We start from the raw sequence: 15872 nt of genomic DNA on the forward strand, positions 1-15872 counted from the left end.
AAACAGCCCTTCAGATGGACCCCTGCCAGGAATTTCTCCACCTTGCTCCTGTGTGGCTGGGGGAAAACACTGGAACCCAGGCAGGGAGCTGCAAATCAGACAGCTGGGCTGTTGGACAAACTTTTTGTAAACAGTGTGTCCCTTGGTTTGAGTCTGCTGAAACCCCAGTGTGTGAGCCCCAGAACTGTATATACTGTAAGATAGGATGGCCCTGAGGGATGATACTGGAGTCTGCTGCAGAGCATCAGCTCAGGACCAGTTTAGCTTCCTTATGCTGTGCATCTCGGGCCTCGCAGTGCACCCAAGGTGCCGGGGGAGCCAGTCTAACTCCCACCATGCTTTACTTTGCTCTTATGCATGGAATTCTGCAGAGGGCACTTGGATAGATAAGAAACACTAATGTCCTTCCTTTCCTGAGTCTCGAGTAACCCCTAAGACAGTGGTTTTCAACCTTTTTTTCATTTGCGGACCCCTAAAAAATTTCAGATGCAAGTGCAGACCTCTTTGGAAATCTTAGACATAGTCTGTGGACCCCCAGGATTCATGGACCACAGGTTGAAAACCACTGCCCTAAGATGATTAAAACAGAAACCAAATGGTCTTCTCTTCTCCCCCCTCCCCCATCCCTACCCCTCCACACTCCTGGTGCCTGCTCAGTTTTTGTACTTCATTCTGCTTGGACAATGGAACTGGATCAGTCATTTTTGCTTTATGGATCTCCCACGCTAGCTCAAGGCTGCAGTGTTGGTGTTGCAAACACAATAGGGGATTGCTTAAATCCATACAAAACACTTTTATCTTTGGCCTTTGTTTAAAAAAAAAAATCTAATATTGCACAGGAATATTTTCTTTGGTCTTAAGATTGGCAAACCCTTAATTTTACAAAACTTAAATGTAGGGCCTTAGTCAGTTTGATGGGATCCCTTTAAGCAGGCTGAGAGCTGACTTTGGGCTGTAGGCAGAGCGGTGAAAAGAGTGTCGCTGATGAGGAGAGGAGTGCACTGAGAGGCTGAGGCAGCCTGTGCTGTCTGTGCTCTGTCTCCTGGGGTTGGTGTATAGCTGTGGGAATTGTGAAATGCTCTGCTCTTTGGTGCCAGCCTGAGGCTTGCATTGCTTGTGGGCCACCTAGGAAGAGGGGAGCTAGGATGTTCTTATTTGGTAACTCTTTATAGGAGCATGTGCTGAAGTTGGTCAGGATGGCTGGGTATGTTTTGGGAGTGCAATGGGGAAGACTACCTGTGAAGTCTCAGAGGCACTACCATGCAGAATGGCAGGGGCAAGAAGTGGTCAGTAAAATTCCCAGCTTGTTTCTGACTCTCCCTCTCCCACTGTCCTACAGACAGAACCATGAAAGAGTTCAGTTCCTGTGCAGGGTAGTGGGGAGAGTTGTCACCCTTTGCTTCGTCCAGACATTTTGCTTGTAATGGTGGATGGCGAGAAATCACACGTTCAGGAGTAACCCATCCCCATTGCACTTGCTCCCTCTAAAGAACCGCAAAGCCCCTGTATTCTCCTCCTTAAAACTAACTTCTGCTTTGATGTCTACAAAACACTCGGTGATGGCTAGGCAGTCAGTGTGCTATGACGGCTGTTTATTACTCCAACTGTCGCCATCTTGCTGTCACCTGCAGCTCCCTGCCTCAGTTTAGTGTCTCCACTTTTTTTTTTTTTTGGCTTATACTCACCAGAAAAATGTGTGACTTTGTTCACTGGTTTAAAAAAAAAATTGTGTTTTTTAGATGGAGTTAGGCCTCTCAGTGTAAAATCGCAATGCAGACAAGTCACAGGTGGTTTTATTTTGATGTAGATAGCGGAGGTAAACCCAATACCACCCTACACACACCTGAAGTTTACTTCATTCGCTGTATCCAGGTGAAAGCTACTCATGCCTTGCTTCCACTGGGATTTGATATCAAAAAAGCTGTCTTGATGTAAAAATGCACCTCTTTACCAGTAAAGACATGGCCAGAGTGCTTTGGGGGAGTGTAGGGTTGTGGGGGTTGGTAGCAGGGGTTGGGGGAGTTAGGGAGCAGGTCTTACCAGCACTCCTGTGAGTCGGATCCTTATTGCATGAGAGCAGGAGGGAGCCTGTCAGAGAGCCTGCAGGTCTGGGCAGTGCCGGGGTGGGTGTCTGAAGAGGGCAGGCAATGGTTGTTTGGGGGTGAGTGGTGTTTGCTCAGCTTCTCTCCAGGCCTTGTCTTGACTGGGAAAAGGGTGTTTGTTAGCTGGTCATGTTAACCCTAGGGCGGCTGCCCTTGGTTACAACAGGACCAGCCAACTAATGTGTTTTTCAGCTATTTCAATCAAGGGGTATTTATGGTATAAGTCATGGACTGGTCACAGGCCATGATTTTTTGTTCTTGCTTGTGACCTGTCCATGACTGTTACTAAAAATACCCATGATTAAATTGTAGCCTTAATTACAACATGAGGCTTGAAGGTGTGAGGGTGCTTGGCAGGCCAAAGCTGAGGGATCTGGGGTTTTATTGAGAGAGGCTCTTTGTGAGAAGACCTTGAGGAGGGATTATTCAATGTGATGACTTCAGGCAGTGAGGCAAGGGGAGACAGGCAGCCTTAATATATTTAAGGAAGAATGGAATGACCAGGAATTTATCAAATGGAAGTGGGCTGAGTCAGTTCCATGTTTGCTGGGAAAGGAGGTAGCCACCTGACTTGCCCTTAGGTGGGTTTGGAGGGAAATTTTGTAATGACCATGCCTTTCTCTCCCAATTGCATTTGATGGTGGAAGGGTTATTGGCTGCTTGCTCCTTTTTTCCTGGGAGTCTGCATGCTGCCCTCTGGCACAAAAAATATAAAGGTGCATGATGAACTGGGATAGTAGAGGTGTCAGCAAAGTTGTCTTTTTTTTCTGGTTCTTTACCCCTGTGTAAGCTACTCTGGGCTTCCGAGTCAGAAGTAATTCTGTAGTATAGCCCTTTCACTGAACTGGGCTGCTGTTGACTGGGATGTCCTCTGGCTGTGCCATGAAATTCCTGCCCTATGGAGTAAAGCGTGTGAGTTAGCAGCCTCTGCACTGATGCTGCATGCCACTGCTCTTCCGTCTGTTCCATTCTTGGTGGGAGCTAGGCACTAAAGTGAGAGTGACAAGATTGCCTGTTTCAGGAGCATCTCATTATCTCTGTGCTGTTTCCTTCCTAGGTGGAGCAGGCTGGAGAAAGCAAACTAGAAGGGGAGGGAGATGTAACCAGGTCACTAGGGTGGGTCTGGGGACCTGAAGAAAGAGAGAGAGATGGAAAAGAGTAAGGAAAAAGAGGAGGAGTGGCAGACAGGGTTGGGGAGGAAGAGCCAGACAGAAAGGCAGTCCCTGGCTATTGAGTGCAATATAATGACAGTGAATAAGGGGAAATGAACCCACCCCACTGAGCTCACAACCCTGGAGCACGTGCATTTTTTTTCAGATATAGCTTGAGTATCTTGTGCCTAGTGTTACGCATTTAGGGAATGACCAGTGTCTGCAGCTATGGACTGTTGGCTACACATGGTTAGCAAGAGAGGATGGTTCCTGTGTCCAGTGAAATGTTGTCTAGAGCAGTGCTACTTAAAGTGGTGGTCTGCGGACTGGTGCCAGTCCGCGAGCCATTGGCTGCCGGTCTGCGCGCACATTGGAAAAAAGAAAATTCTGGTCTAGAGCAGTGGATCTCAACCAGGGGTATGTGTACCCCTGGGGGTAAGCAGAGGTCTTCCAAGGGGTGCATCAACTCTAGATATTTGCCTAGTTTTACAACTGGCAACAAGCACTAGCGAAGTCAGTGCAAACTAAAATGTCATACAGACAATGACTTGTTTATTCTGCTTTAGATACTATACGCTGAAGGGTAAGTACAATATTTATATTCCAATTGATTTAATTTACAATTATATAGTGAAAATGAGACTGCAATTTTTCAGTACTAGTGGCTGTGAGACTTTTGTATTTTATGTCTGATTTTTGTAAAGCAAGTTTGTTTTTAAGTGAGGTGAAACTTGGGGATATGCAAGACAAATCAGACTCCTGCAAGGGGCACAATAGTCTGGAAAGGTTGAGAGCCACTGGTCTAGAGTAGCTGGGAGGAGCCCCTGATGAAGGTGGCTGACATGTCATGTTAGTGTGTGATGGAGTTGGTCTCTCAGTGGTTACTGCTGGGTGTCTCTGAGGTGCCACCCGCAGAGAGGCCTTCGCTGGGCACTGTGAGCTGCACATGCAGAGATCTCAGGGCCGTGGGGAAGTCATTTGCTGCTTACTGCACTGTGAATAGCCAGTCTGTTCCTAGGCACGTCACCGGCATGCTGGGGGCCCCATCCCTTCATGTGGTTTCAGAGTTCCCTGAGTCAAACTGACTGGAACCGAGGATTGTCTAGAGGATTGTCTTAGATTTCACAAGAAATAGGGAGATCATACTGCTCAGAGAGCCCGGGCCACAGCCAGACTGAGGGATAGCAAAGGGCTTTTGTATATCATGTGTTCATGGCACTCTGTCACTAGCCACTAAGCCTGAAGGTGAGCAGCTGCACCCGTTCCTCACACATACATTGGCACTTGTTGCAGTTCATCAACTGAATGAAGCTTAAAATAGAAAACAAACACAACCAGGAGCCCAACCCCCTCAGCAGCTGCTCCCTGTACAATAATTCAGCATCTCAGTTGTAGAGGTGGGGAGCCCAGAAGGGGCTGAGACCTCTGTGCTGTCAGCTCCAATGTATTCCAGAGCCCTCCGTGTCCTAGCAGCCCTTCCGCTGGGGTCAAATGGCAGATAAGGAGGGGCAGTTGTCTCACTAAGGGCCTGATCCTGCAAAGTGCTGAGGGCTCATATCAAGGTGTTGAACAGTAGGAGCTTCAAGGGGAGCCGTGCACCTCCCAATATCAGGCCTGTTGTCTTGCTCTCATGAGCAGGGGCTGTGTGTGTTGTGTTGTTCATGCACAGTCTGATAGCGAATGGGAGTGATAGCAGGGGCTGGGTGACAGCAGATGGGAGAGCTGGTGTATATGAGGCAAGCTCTCTGCTAAATTTTGGTCCCTGCTGTGAAAACTGTCGAAGAATCCTGTAGCTCAGAGATTTTCATCTGCTGTCATAAAACCATTGTGGAGTGTTGCTCTGTGTGATTAAACTGCTGCTACATCCTTCCCCAGAGGTGTGTGCATTTCGGTGCTGTGTGAGATGTCTGTACCCTAAGTATAAAGTTAATAGAGTGCTTGCGTTCCCTGGGGTGGCAAGAGCAGTGTATAGAAATGTCAGTTGATGCTCAATTATTTTCAGACTCTGCTACCCTAGGGCCCTTATTCTGGCTGAAGTTCCCCCACAGGCAGCTTCTGACTCTGTTTAACTGGATGCTGTGTGTGCGGCAGATTATTTTTACCAGAGATTTTCCCTAGCAATAAACCACAGAAAGCTTGGTGTCTCCCTGAAACCACAGAAAGCACACCCTCCCACCTGTAAGACCACAGGGTCACAAGCACACCAGCTTTCCTGCACCACATCAGACGGTTGTCTCATCTAATCTGGTGTCCAGTCTCTGGTAATGGCCAGTGCCTAGTACTTGAAAGGAAAAGAAATCTTCCCCCAGTGCGCCTGGCCAATTGTGCAGCACTGCGTGTGGGCTGGGGAAGTCATGGAGGAGGGAGCTGCAATGGCCCAGGCCGGGAAGGGAGATGGGTAGGGATCTCAGCAAATGGGAAATGAGGCAGCATCATACATGGGAAAATTAAATCCTGCAGTGCTTAGAGAGTGGAGGAGTAGGAGATTTCTATGGAAACCAAAGCTGAAGGAAAGCTATGGTATGTGAACTGAGCAGGAGTCCTAATGCGCTCCCTGGACGAGCTCCCAGGCCTGTGCCCCTGGTCCCCTCAGCATCCTGATTGCAAGGACACAGCAGATCCCAGAAGGTCTCTGTTATGCAGTGAGGGCTATTAATAGCGCTCATACTTTCTGTGTTTTCCTGAGCTGAGGAGGCTGGCAGATCTTGACAGAGGAAAAACCCCATCTAGCAAACCAGAAAGGGCCTTTTACACACCCTGCCAGCCTTGGCATCCTGTTACCCTTCTAGCAGACTGCTGATTTACTATTGCTGTAGCTATTCAAAACATTCATGCCATGCTCTTGGCTTTGTGCAGTCAGGGATGGGGAAGTTCTTGTGGCCTCCTGTCTGCCCCTCCCCTCTGTTTGAAACAAATTCTTGCCAAATCACTAACAATGCAGGGAGGAGGCTACAGGAACCCACCCACTGCCCAAGGGCAAGAGCATATTCTGAATGCTGCTGGTCTAAGCCTCTGGAGCGCTGCCCTCCCAGCAGACTTGGTGGTGGAAGATGGTGTGCCAGGACTGGCAGGGTATGTAGGGTAGAATGCCACTTTGGGATCTCATTCGGTTCTGGGCAGCTCAGTACCAGGAACAGATGGAGAAAGTGGAGGAGCTCAAACAAGCAGTGCTAGAGGGACATCTAAAGGGTGAGCAAAGTAGCAGTCTGCAATCAGAGAAAGGTGTAAAGGGATCATTCCGTGTGATGTGCAGGGATGTAACTAGGGATAATTGGGGAGACCAGGAAACTGAGGCTAAATCTCAGGAAGCACTTCTGGAAAGAGAGATGTGCAAAGCCCTGGAAAATGTGCAGGAGGGGCCAATCATGCCTGGGCTCCAGGAGATGGAGTGACTGATTCTCCAGGCACTTTCCATCTCTGTTTATACCCTTTTTGAAGACATCATCGATATATTGTGTTACGCTCTTGTGGACTTGCTCTTGTGGACACTGGCCTCGTCTAAAGACAGCTTGAACAAAGGGCAGTTGTACTTCAGTAACTTCGTTGGTGCACATCAGAGTCACAAGCTTACTGAAAGAGTATGTGACACAGAGGAAAGAGATGGGTTGGTAGCTCTTGGGATCTTCCAGTGTTTTTCCTGGTTTTGAAATAGCTACGACCTTTGCCCTGCATGAGATTTTTGAGATGCAGTTATCCTGGAAACATCAGTTGAGGAGGCGAAGCAGTCAGCTTTTGGGCCTAGGTGAAGTAGGAACTCTACAGATATAATCCAGACCTTTATAAGCTTCATGGCCTAGTCCAGTTCTTTGTTTGGAAAAGGAGCCATCTGGTTTGAATCCACACTAGGAGCCTGCTACCTCTCTGAAAGCTCAATTTTGACTGCATGGCTGAAGACTTATCCAAGTTCTGTGTATGTCCACTAGCTGGGATGCATTTGTGGTGACTGGAAACGCCTTTTTTGCAAAGGGTAGAATAATTTCCAAAAAGTCTTTTGATGGTTTGCCAGGCTAGCCGGCTAGAGTGAGAACAGTCTATCTTAGTTGACTCCCTGTCTGTCCATCGATCACATCTGGTTTGATCCAGCAGTTGAATGAATTCCTGTTTGTCACCAGCTGATTTGAATTCCTGGTAGAGCTTAATTGCCTCTGACCACCACCTAGGGATATACTGTCGGCAATAGCCTCTAGGGATCAATTTATTAGCAGCTACCCAAATTAATTTGCAGAGAATTTGGTAAGTGTCACTTACTGGTTGGACATGTTAAGTCCAACTCAGCCAGTTTGCTGACAGATGTATCTAGTTCTGTTTGAAAGCTCCACTGAGCTTTCAGAAAATTCCACTGGGCCTTGGTAAGCCATTTGTTGTTGTTAGCCACAGGTCTGTGGTGATCAAAGATGGCTGATGCAGAGACTTTGGAAAAGCTTTAAACACCTTCTGCTTTATGGCCACTGGCAGCATTTGCCTAGAAGATTGATGTTGGGTGAAGAACCTGTGGCCCATCTGCTACTGTGAAAGCTTGCCATTTGCTTTGGTCACAGAGAGGCTGTAGATCAGCAACTGGCTACCTTGCCACTGGACCGACGACAACACTCTCCACCTGTGTTGTTGTTAGGGTATCCCCAATTGTGACTCTGCAGTGGGGTCAGCAACCAAGGTGAATGGTTAGGATTCCTGACATCTTTCCTTATTGTCTTCCTGCTAGTGCCCAGGCATTCTTGTGTGCTCCTCCACTGGCTCTCCTGACCTACAGTGCTGTCCCTGCAGGGTTGGTGCCCAAGGCTGCATGTAGGGGGGCTCTGAATCTGCAGCCGCTTCTCTTTGTGCAAACTAAACCTGGGCAGGAAACTCCCAAGGGTGGGACCGTGGAGGTGTGTTGCCTGGGGGAAAAGGCTCTTTCCAAGGTTACTTTATTCATGGTCTCTTCCAGCTATAGGAGCCAGAGGACCGTGCCTCCATGACTTTGCCAGCCTGTTTATTATGCTGGGGCCCCATCTGCCTCTTGTCAGAGTTATATGGTCCCCATTAGGAAAGCTCATCATGACCCTGATTGCAGTTCATTAGCAGATCAAAGCTACCACATTGTGAGTACAGAGGGATTATAAAGCTGCTTGTGACAAGAGCCAAGGCCCTCAAGTATGCAACATTATTTCTCTTCCCTCACCCCCCCCCCCCCCCCGTGAATGCCAAATTGCCTCTGCAAGGCCCTTTTGTGCAACATATCACGAGTGATGTTCACTCTGAAATAATCACAGGCACTGAACATTCCTTCCCATCTTACCATCAAATGATATTTTAAAAAGCTTCCAAATCACAGCAAGAGCATAGAAATCTGAAAGGCTAAGACAAATGGCTGTTGTGGGGTCTCTCGCAGCTCTGTGCATGCCCCTTGATCCCAACATGCAGTCGTCTTCCAGGTCTGGGCTCTGCACACAGCTCTGCCCCTCAAACCTGGGCTGTGGCACCCCCTTGCTTGTCCTCCCCTCCTACAGCACTGCCAAAGCACATTAGTCCTGGCCCTCCAAGATATGTCTACATATTTTGGAGCAAGCCTCCCAGCCCAGGCTGATAGATTTGGGCTAGCAGGGCTCGCACTAGTAGTCTAAAACTAGCTGGGCAGCTGGTGCTTTGAAATCGCCGTTTTGGCTGGAGCTTGGGCTCTAAAGCCTAGTGACAGGGTTGGGCTTCAGAGCCTGAGCTCCAGCCCGAGTCGCGACTCCAAAGCACTGACTACACGGCTAGTTTTAGAGCACAAGCCTGACTAGCCGGAGTCTGTCAACCCGGGCTGGGGGGACTCACCCCTGCACACTCAAAAAAATGCTGTGTAGACAAACCCAAGTAGGCCCTAAAAGATCCCATGATGTGGTTTGGAAGATTGCTTTTGTTCTGCCAACCTGCTCTAAAATTCCCTGCAGTTTCCACTGGACACGGGTTTATTTCTTCTTCCCTCTTGGATCTAAGATGTTGTGTAGCATTGCTGTGCAGCTGTTAAATAGCTGCCATGTGTGTCCCAGCCCGACAGTAAGTAACGCGATTCTTGTGTGAACTGGATGTAGCATTTTGGGACTCTTCCAGATAGAAGGAGCCGTAGTAAAGTACCGTACAAAACCATTTAGCTCAGAGTTCAGATTGCTCAAGTGTATTTGCTCTCAAGAATGTAAACCTGAAAAAGGAAAGAAATGGTGTTGAGACAAGTCATTCCCACCCACCACAATAGCAGCATCCAGGCATTTAGTGTACCACCAGCATGACCCTGAGTGTGCCCATGTACCAGTGCGCGAGCAACTCTGTAAGGCTGCTCAGAGCTGTTCTAGATGACTTGGTGGTTAAAGTTCCGTTGGCCAGCTTGCGTTAGCCCTGTCACTGTTGCTCACTGTGGTGGAGCTGCATGATGCTAGTGCAATGGTAGGAGAATATCGGAAAATCTGCCATCTAGACAAAGCCTTTCATGTTCACTTTCGATTTAGCAGGACTGTAGCCCACAAGACACCCATGCTAGAACTTCAAAGACCTCTGCAGTGCACAATCATGCCTCCCACCTTCCAGCACTATGCTACTGTAGTGTAATGATACTTAGTTTAAAATTACAGTTCTGGGATTTTTACGTACCATATGCCAGGCAGAGGGGGAAGGAGGAATTAATCATATGCTCACTACCTTACTTATCAGGACTGTGGTAACTACGGCAGCATTAAACTCATGAGTCACACGATGAAGATCTTGGAGAAAGTTATTGGTAAGAGACAATGAAGAAAAGTAAAGGTCAGTGACAATCAGTTTGGATTTGTGACAGGCAAGTCACCAGTGGATGCTATCTTTGCATTAAGATTGCTGTGGAAAAATATAGAAAAAAGAGGAAAACGTTGCACCTGGTATTCGTGGATCTTAAGAAGGCTTATGACCGTGTTTCGAGAGAGGTTGTCTGGTGGTATGAGAATGAAGCAGATACCTGACGACTATATCAGACTTGTCCAGAAAGAAAAGGAGTACTTGTGGCACCTTAGAGACTAACCAATTTATTAGAGCATAAGCTTTCGTGAGCTACAGCTCACTTCCTCAGATGCATATCGTGTAAACTGCAGCAGGCTTTATATATACACAGAGAATATGAACCAATACCTCCTCCCACCCCACTGTCCTGCTGGTAATAGCTTATCTAAAGTGATCGTCAGGTGGGTCATTTCCAGCACAAATCCCATGGCCCACCTGATGATCACTTTAGATAAGCTATTACCAGCAGGACAGTGGGGTGGGAGGAGGTATTGTTTCATATTCTCTGTGTATATATAAAGCCTGCTGCAGTTTCCACGATATGCATCTGAGGAAGTGAGCTGTAGCTCACGAAAGCTCATGCTCTAATAAATTGGTTAGTCTCTAAGGTGCCACAAGTACTCCTTTTCTTTTTGCGAATACAGACTAACACGGCTGTTACTCTGAGACTTGTCCAGGGCATTTATGAGGGTGGTGTAACCACAGTTAAAAGGCCACGTGGAGAAACTGTACAGTTTCTAGTAAGAACAGGAATGTGTCAAGGCTCATTACTGACCCCCTTTTTGTTTGCCTTGGTGCTTGATGCGCTTACAGAAAACACCCAGGTGCATGTTTTTGCAGACAATGTGCTCGTACGTGGAAGAAGATGGAGATGCGTACTTAAAAGAAATGGCATGAAAATCAGCAGAAATAAAACTGTGTGTGTGTCTGTAGATTTGATTAGACGTGAAAGGAAGACAATGAGACTGTAAGTCTCTGGGGCCAGCCACTATCAAAGGCACAGAGGTTCAAGTGCGTAGGTTGGATAGTACAGGGTAATAGTGAACTCAACAATGAATTCATAAGCAGAACAGGAAAGGTATGGACTAACTGGAGAGAAGTGAGCGGAGTGGTTTATGATAGGAGAGTGCCTATCAAATTGAAAAGTAAGCCCTGGTCTACACTGGGGGGTGGAGTGGGCGGGAATCTATCTAAATTACACAACTTCAGCTAAGTGAATAACGTAGCTGAAGTCAATGTACTTAGATCAACTTACTGTGGTGTCTTCACCGCAGTGAGTCAACTGCTACCGCTCCCCCGTCGACTCCGCCTGCGCCTCTTGTGGCGGTGGAGTACAGGAGTCGACAGGAGAGCTCTCAGGGATCGATTTATCGCATCTAGAGTAGATGCGATAAATGGACCCCTGCTGGATCGATAGCTGCCTGCCGATCCGGCACGTAGTGTAGACATACCCTTAAATCTACAAGACCGTAATTAGGCCTTCACTTTTGTATGGCTCTGAATGCTGGGGACTGAGGAAGAGAAAGGGGCACATATTGAATGTAGTGAAAATTAAATTATTAAGGTGCATTCTTGGAGTTATACGGGTGGACCATGTTTGGAATGAACAAATTAAGGGAAGTGTGAAAGTGGTACCACTTATAGAGATGCTGAGGGAGTTGAGGCTTAGGTATGGGCATGTGAAAAGAAGATTGGAAGAATATATAGGAAACAGGGTGTTAAACTTAGAAGTGGAGGGTAAGAGAAGGGTTAGAAAACCTAAACCTAAGTGGATGCATGTCATACAAAAGGATTTCATTAGCTGTAGCCTTGCCAAGAAACTTCAAGACAGTGGAATGGAGAAGGAGGACTCCAAGAGCCAACCCTGTATAGCTGAGATTAAGGCTAGAAGAAATAGATGGAGGCTGAGGACACATGGCTGGAAACTGTGACGGTTGGAAAGGCAGAACAGAATTGCTAGCTGAAGAATGGGAGTGTGGATCTGGCCAAATAACATCGCCTGCATTTAAAAATGTGCCCATCAGGCAGAGTGTTTTAACCAGTGCTGAAGCCTTCTCCATCTGCTGTTCAAAGCTTTTCTCCTGCAGCTGCAGTATCTTGGCAACCTGACAGTACTGGGCAGAGAGAGCTTGAGAGTCATTTAAAGCTCTCTCCAGCAGAAGAGTGAGGTTTTGAGCAGATAACGATTATTTTCCCAGCACTGCTCCAAGTCTCTTAGCCAGTCTCTATTCTCTTCAAGTCCTAGGCAGGCACCTTCTGCCCTACATTTATTGTTAGTTTCTACTTGTAAACTCTGAGTGCTTAGATCTGATATGTTTAGAATTTTGTAATGTCTGAAATGTCAGCACTTAGAATTTACGAGTAGAAACCTTGATGGGGGTGGCAGGAGAGGGAGGAAATGGAGTAGTGGGCGAAGAGGGGCATCTTCCCAAGATCTCCCTGGGGGGAGCTGTCTTCATGCACCCTTGGGATGTGCACAGACTGTTCTCCTGCAGACTATGGGAAATACTGGAGCAGGGAGCTCCCAGATACCTGCCCTGAAAGCATCCTGTGCCATGCTCAGCATGTTACCTCATCCTCAAGTGAGAATGTAGGCGAATGTCAGTTTGGTTTAAAGGGAATCGCCTCTCAGCAGAGCCAAGTCCAACATTTACACCTGGCTTTAAAATATGTCAGTTCCATTTTTTACCTAAAGTTCTCTGCAGAGAAATGGTTCTAGGAACTGGCTGTAAACTCAGTGCTGACAGGGCATTTGCGTTTAAACAGTGTGATCCTTCAACTCCTTCCAGTGCTGGGAACCAGGAGATCAGTAGCAGCCTGGGCTAGTCACTGAGACATAGAAAGGGAGAACTAGAGCACAAGAGAGGGCGCCTCAGAAGCCAGCTCCCATGGTGATGGAAGCAGGATACAGAGGAAACTAGCAGCAGAGAGTAACCCTGCCCAGCTCAGCACGCTGGGAAAGGCATAGAAACCGTCTCAGTGGGGACAAGTGCATCAGGTGCTTGGTTCCTAACCCAAGGGACGAGTGGTGTTTAGTGGCTGCATCTCTTTAAGGCCGTGCCTACACTGCAGGTGCTGCAGCAGCACAGCTACGGTGCTGTATCTTTGTCGCTGTAGTGCCATAGTGTAGACACTTCCCAGAGCAACTGAAGAGGTCTTTCTGGCACTGTAGGTAATCCACCTCCCTGAGTGGCGGTGGCTAGGGCGACAGAAGTGTTCTTCCATTGACCTTAGAGCATCTGCACTGGGGGTGGCTTGGTATGGTTACAGTGCTCAGGGACAGGAATTTTTCACAGCTACGTGGAGAAAACTTTTAAGCGTAGACCAGGGCAAAGCACTTGTCTGCAGAGTGGCACTGTGACTCTCACTGAGGTGCTCCATCATTGCACAACTGCCCACAGGTGTCCTTTTAACCAGCAAGTGGTGGACTGAGTTTGCACCCGGGCCCAGACTCCCCAGGGATGTCGTGACTCTGCTCGGTTAGGTCTGAGGTTGGAGTCCTGTACTCAAGAGGGTGCTGTGGATCTCACTCTGTGGAAAGCTGCTGCAGGAGCATACACTGTTCTGCTGTTATTAACCAGGAGACTTGGTTGGAGTTCGGGGTCCCCTTGTGCAGACTCCTTCCTGCTTGCGTCCTTTTCCAGCACCATCAGACATGCACTTTTTTTAGTAGTCAAGACGAGCGGGGGCTTAGAATCCATTCACTGTTCAGCGGAAGGGCTGGGATCTGCAGTCCTGACCCCTTCCCAGAACTGGACCATGATGCTGGAGCTGTGCCTCTTTGGTTTGGTCCCAGCTCTGCTCCCTCCCCGGGCAGAATGGATGGCACTCGTCTCTGCAGGGACCCTGTAACCCAGATGGAGGCCAGATCATACCCAAGCTCGGGGGGCGGGGGGTGAAATTGAAGCATCCTTGAGGGGCTCTGTGTATTGGCAGGTAGGGAGCAATGTTGTACACCCCACAGTGGGGCTGAGTATGGTGCCTCCACAGCATTCCCACCCCCAGCTGCCTTGGAAGGCAGAGGCTGGCTGCAAATCCATGCTGGTGTCTCCTGCATGGAGAGAACTGCTCCTAGCTGTCCTCAGGTGCAGGGTTGGGACTCGTCTCCGATCTGCCAGTTGGTCCATTATGGGAAGTCCCCAAATCCAGGTGTTCTGCCTCATCACTCATGACCAACTCCTGAGCCACCAGACAAGCCCTTCAGGCTTCACACCATCCCACTTCTCCTTTTTGCCTTGCACAGGGGTTTCCTTGCCCTGCATCGGCCTCTAATGTAGTATCCAGTATAGGTCTCCTGGCAGCAGTACCGCATGTTAGCCTTCCCCTGTGTCCCCCTCCCCTCCTCTTTCTCTCTGATGTCCCTCGCACCAGTACCCTTTGAGTCCCCCCAGAGCTCCCTCATAGCATCCTTCTTCCCTGCAAAGAGTTGAAGACCTTGTAGGTGGTTTGATGAGAGCCCCTCCCCCTTTAATTGCTGGTTTCTGTGTTAACAGCCACTGTTCGGGGCACCCCCAGTCACTATGGACACCTTTTTTAAAAGGCACTTCAGGAGGAAGGTGTCGTCGTTGGGTTTCCAGCATGCCAGCGTTGTGTCAGTGCCCACTGGCAAAGCCAGGCGGCGCTCCATGGTGGGCATGCCCTCGGCCTCCCTGGCACAGTGCCGCCGCAGGTCCAGTACCCAGCTGCAGAGCGTTTCCTGCCTGGGCTCCCCAGACAAGGGCAGCCTGAGCCCCCGGCGACGCTCCAGCACCACCCCGCCCCACCTCAGCCCCAGGTTTGCTGTCCAGAAGAAGCGTGGGGGCCAGGTGCGCACCATTGATACCCAACTCATGGGCCCCTCCATGCTGCTGGCCAGCCTCATCCAAGTGAGCGAGGCAGAGGAAGGGAGGCGGATGGCCTGTGCCGAAGGCTCTGGATCCGAGTCGCCCTGGGAGGAGCTAAAGGAGGGCTGTGGCAGGGAGGAGACTGTCGCCTCAGGAGCCAGGTTGGATCGGCGTGAGCTGCAGGCCACGCTTCCCCCAAGGAGCAGGCGCCCTGCCCTGCACCCTATCAGCATGAGGTCTCTCCTGCAAGCTCAAGGCTGCCTGCACCACCACTCCACCCACCTCCTACCTGCAGAGTTTGTGTACAGCAAGGCAGCCTGCGGGCTGCAGGGGTATTACCGACGCCTCAGCCAGCCACGGCTCTCAGGGGAGAGCCCCAGGCCAGGCGCTCGGCTTCCACCATGCAGAGCGCGGCTGGCTGCCAAAAGATGGAAGGTTCCTCCTAGAGCCAGGCGGCCATCAGAAGCCATATATGAATGCTTGGGAGTGGAGCCTGCCTATGGCAACTATGCCAGTGCCTTCCCTAAAGCCTGGAGCCCCCAGCTGCTGTATGTATGGTGTTCCCAAGTGGCAGGGGAGAGGGGAGATTCAGAGGGATAGTCCAGGCCATGGCTGGGGCAGTATTGAAGGGAGCAGAGATTGGCACAGGGTATCTAGCTTGTCTGGCTTGGGGTAGGGAAAATGAGGGCATGGCTGATGCATTGGCATGGAGTCCCAAACCCCTCTGGATCAGGGCAAGTGGAGGGGGTGGGGAGAGGGAGCTGGAGGGTCTGCATAGGGCCTCAGGGTAGGATGAGGGAAGGGGCTAGCACAGGACCCTCTGCCAGGCCTAGCTGCAGCTCCCACCCATGTGCTCGGTATGTTTGTGGACTAGGAGAGGCCAGGGAGTCGGTGTCTCCATTTCCTTCACCACTGATCAAAGGCCACTCAGCCTCTTGTCCATCTGTGTGTGTCTGACTGGCTGCTGAGTTTGCTTTCAGGCTGTTGGCAGTACCCCTGTGCTTGCTGGCTTCTCCCAACTGCTGGCG

At 49.5% G+C, this 15872-nt stretch overlaps 1 protein-coding gene across 19 annotated transcripts in view; it reads left to right on the forward strand.

Annotated features, from left to right (window-relative positions):
- The window catches only part of DGKZ (diacylglycerol kinase zeta), an 89245-nt gene that overhangs the window by 34702 nt on the left and 38671 nt on the right, over positions 1-15872 (forward strand). For 2 of the 19 annotated variants that reach the window (XM_073348177.1, XM_073348172.1), the window contains exon 1: positions 14477-15392. The exons of 9 other annotated variants lie outside the window; for them this stretch is intronic. In XM_073348177.1, coding sequence (XP_073204278.1) covers positions 14542-15392 — 851 coding nt within the window. In that variant the 5' untranslated portion in view covers positions 14477-14541. Of the gene's footprint in view, positions 1-14469; positions 15393-15872 lie in introns of those variants that run through there. 8 more of the 19 variants (XM_073348171.1, XM_073348174.1, XM_073348178.1 and 5 more) reach the window with 6 other exon arrangements.

Source organism: Lepidochelys kempii, chromosome 6 (assembly GCF_965140265.1).
Source record: "Lepidochelys kempii isolate rLepKem1 chromosome 6, rLepKem1.hap2, whole genome shotgun sequence".
In the NCBI taxonomy this organism is placed as follows: Eukaryota; Metazoa; Chordata; order Testudines; family Cheloniidae; genus Lepidochelys; species Lepidochelys kempii.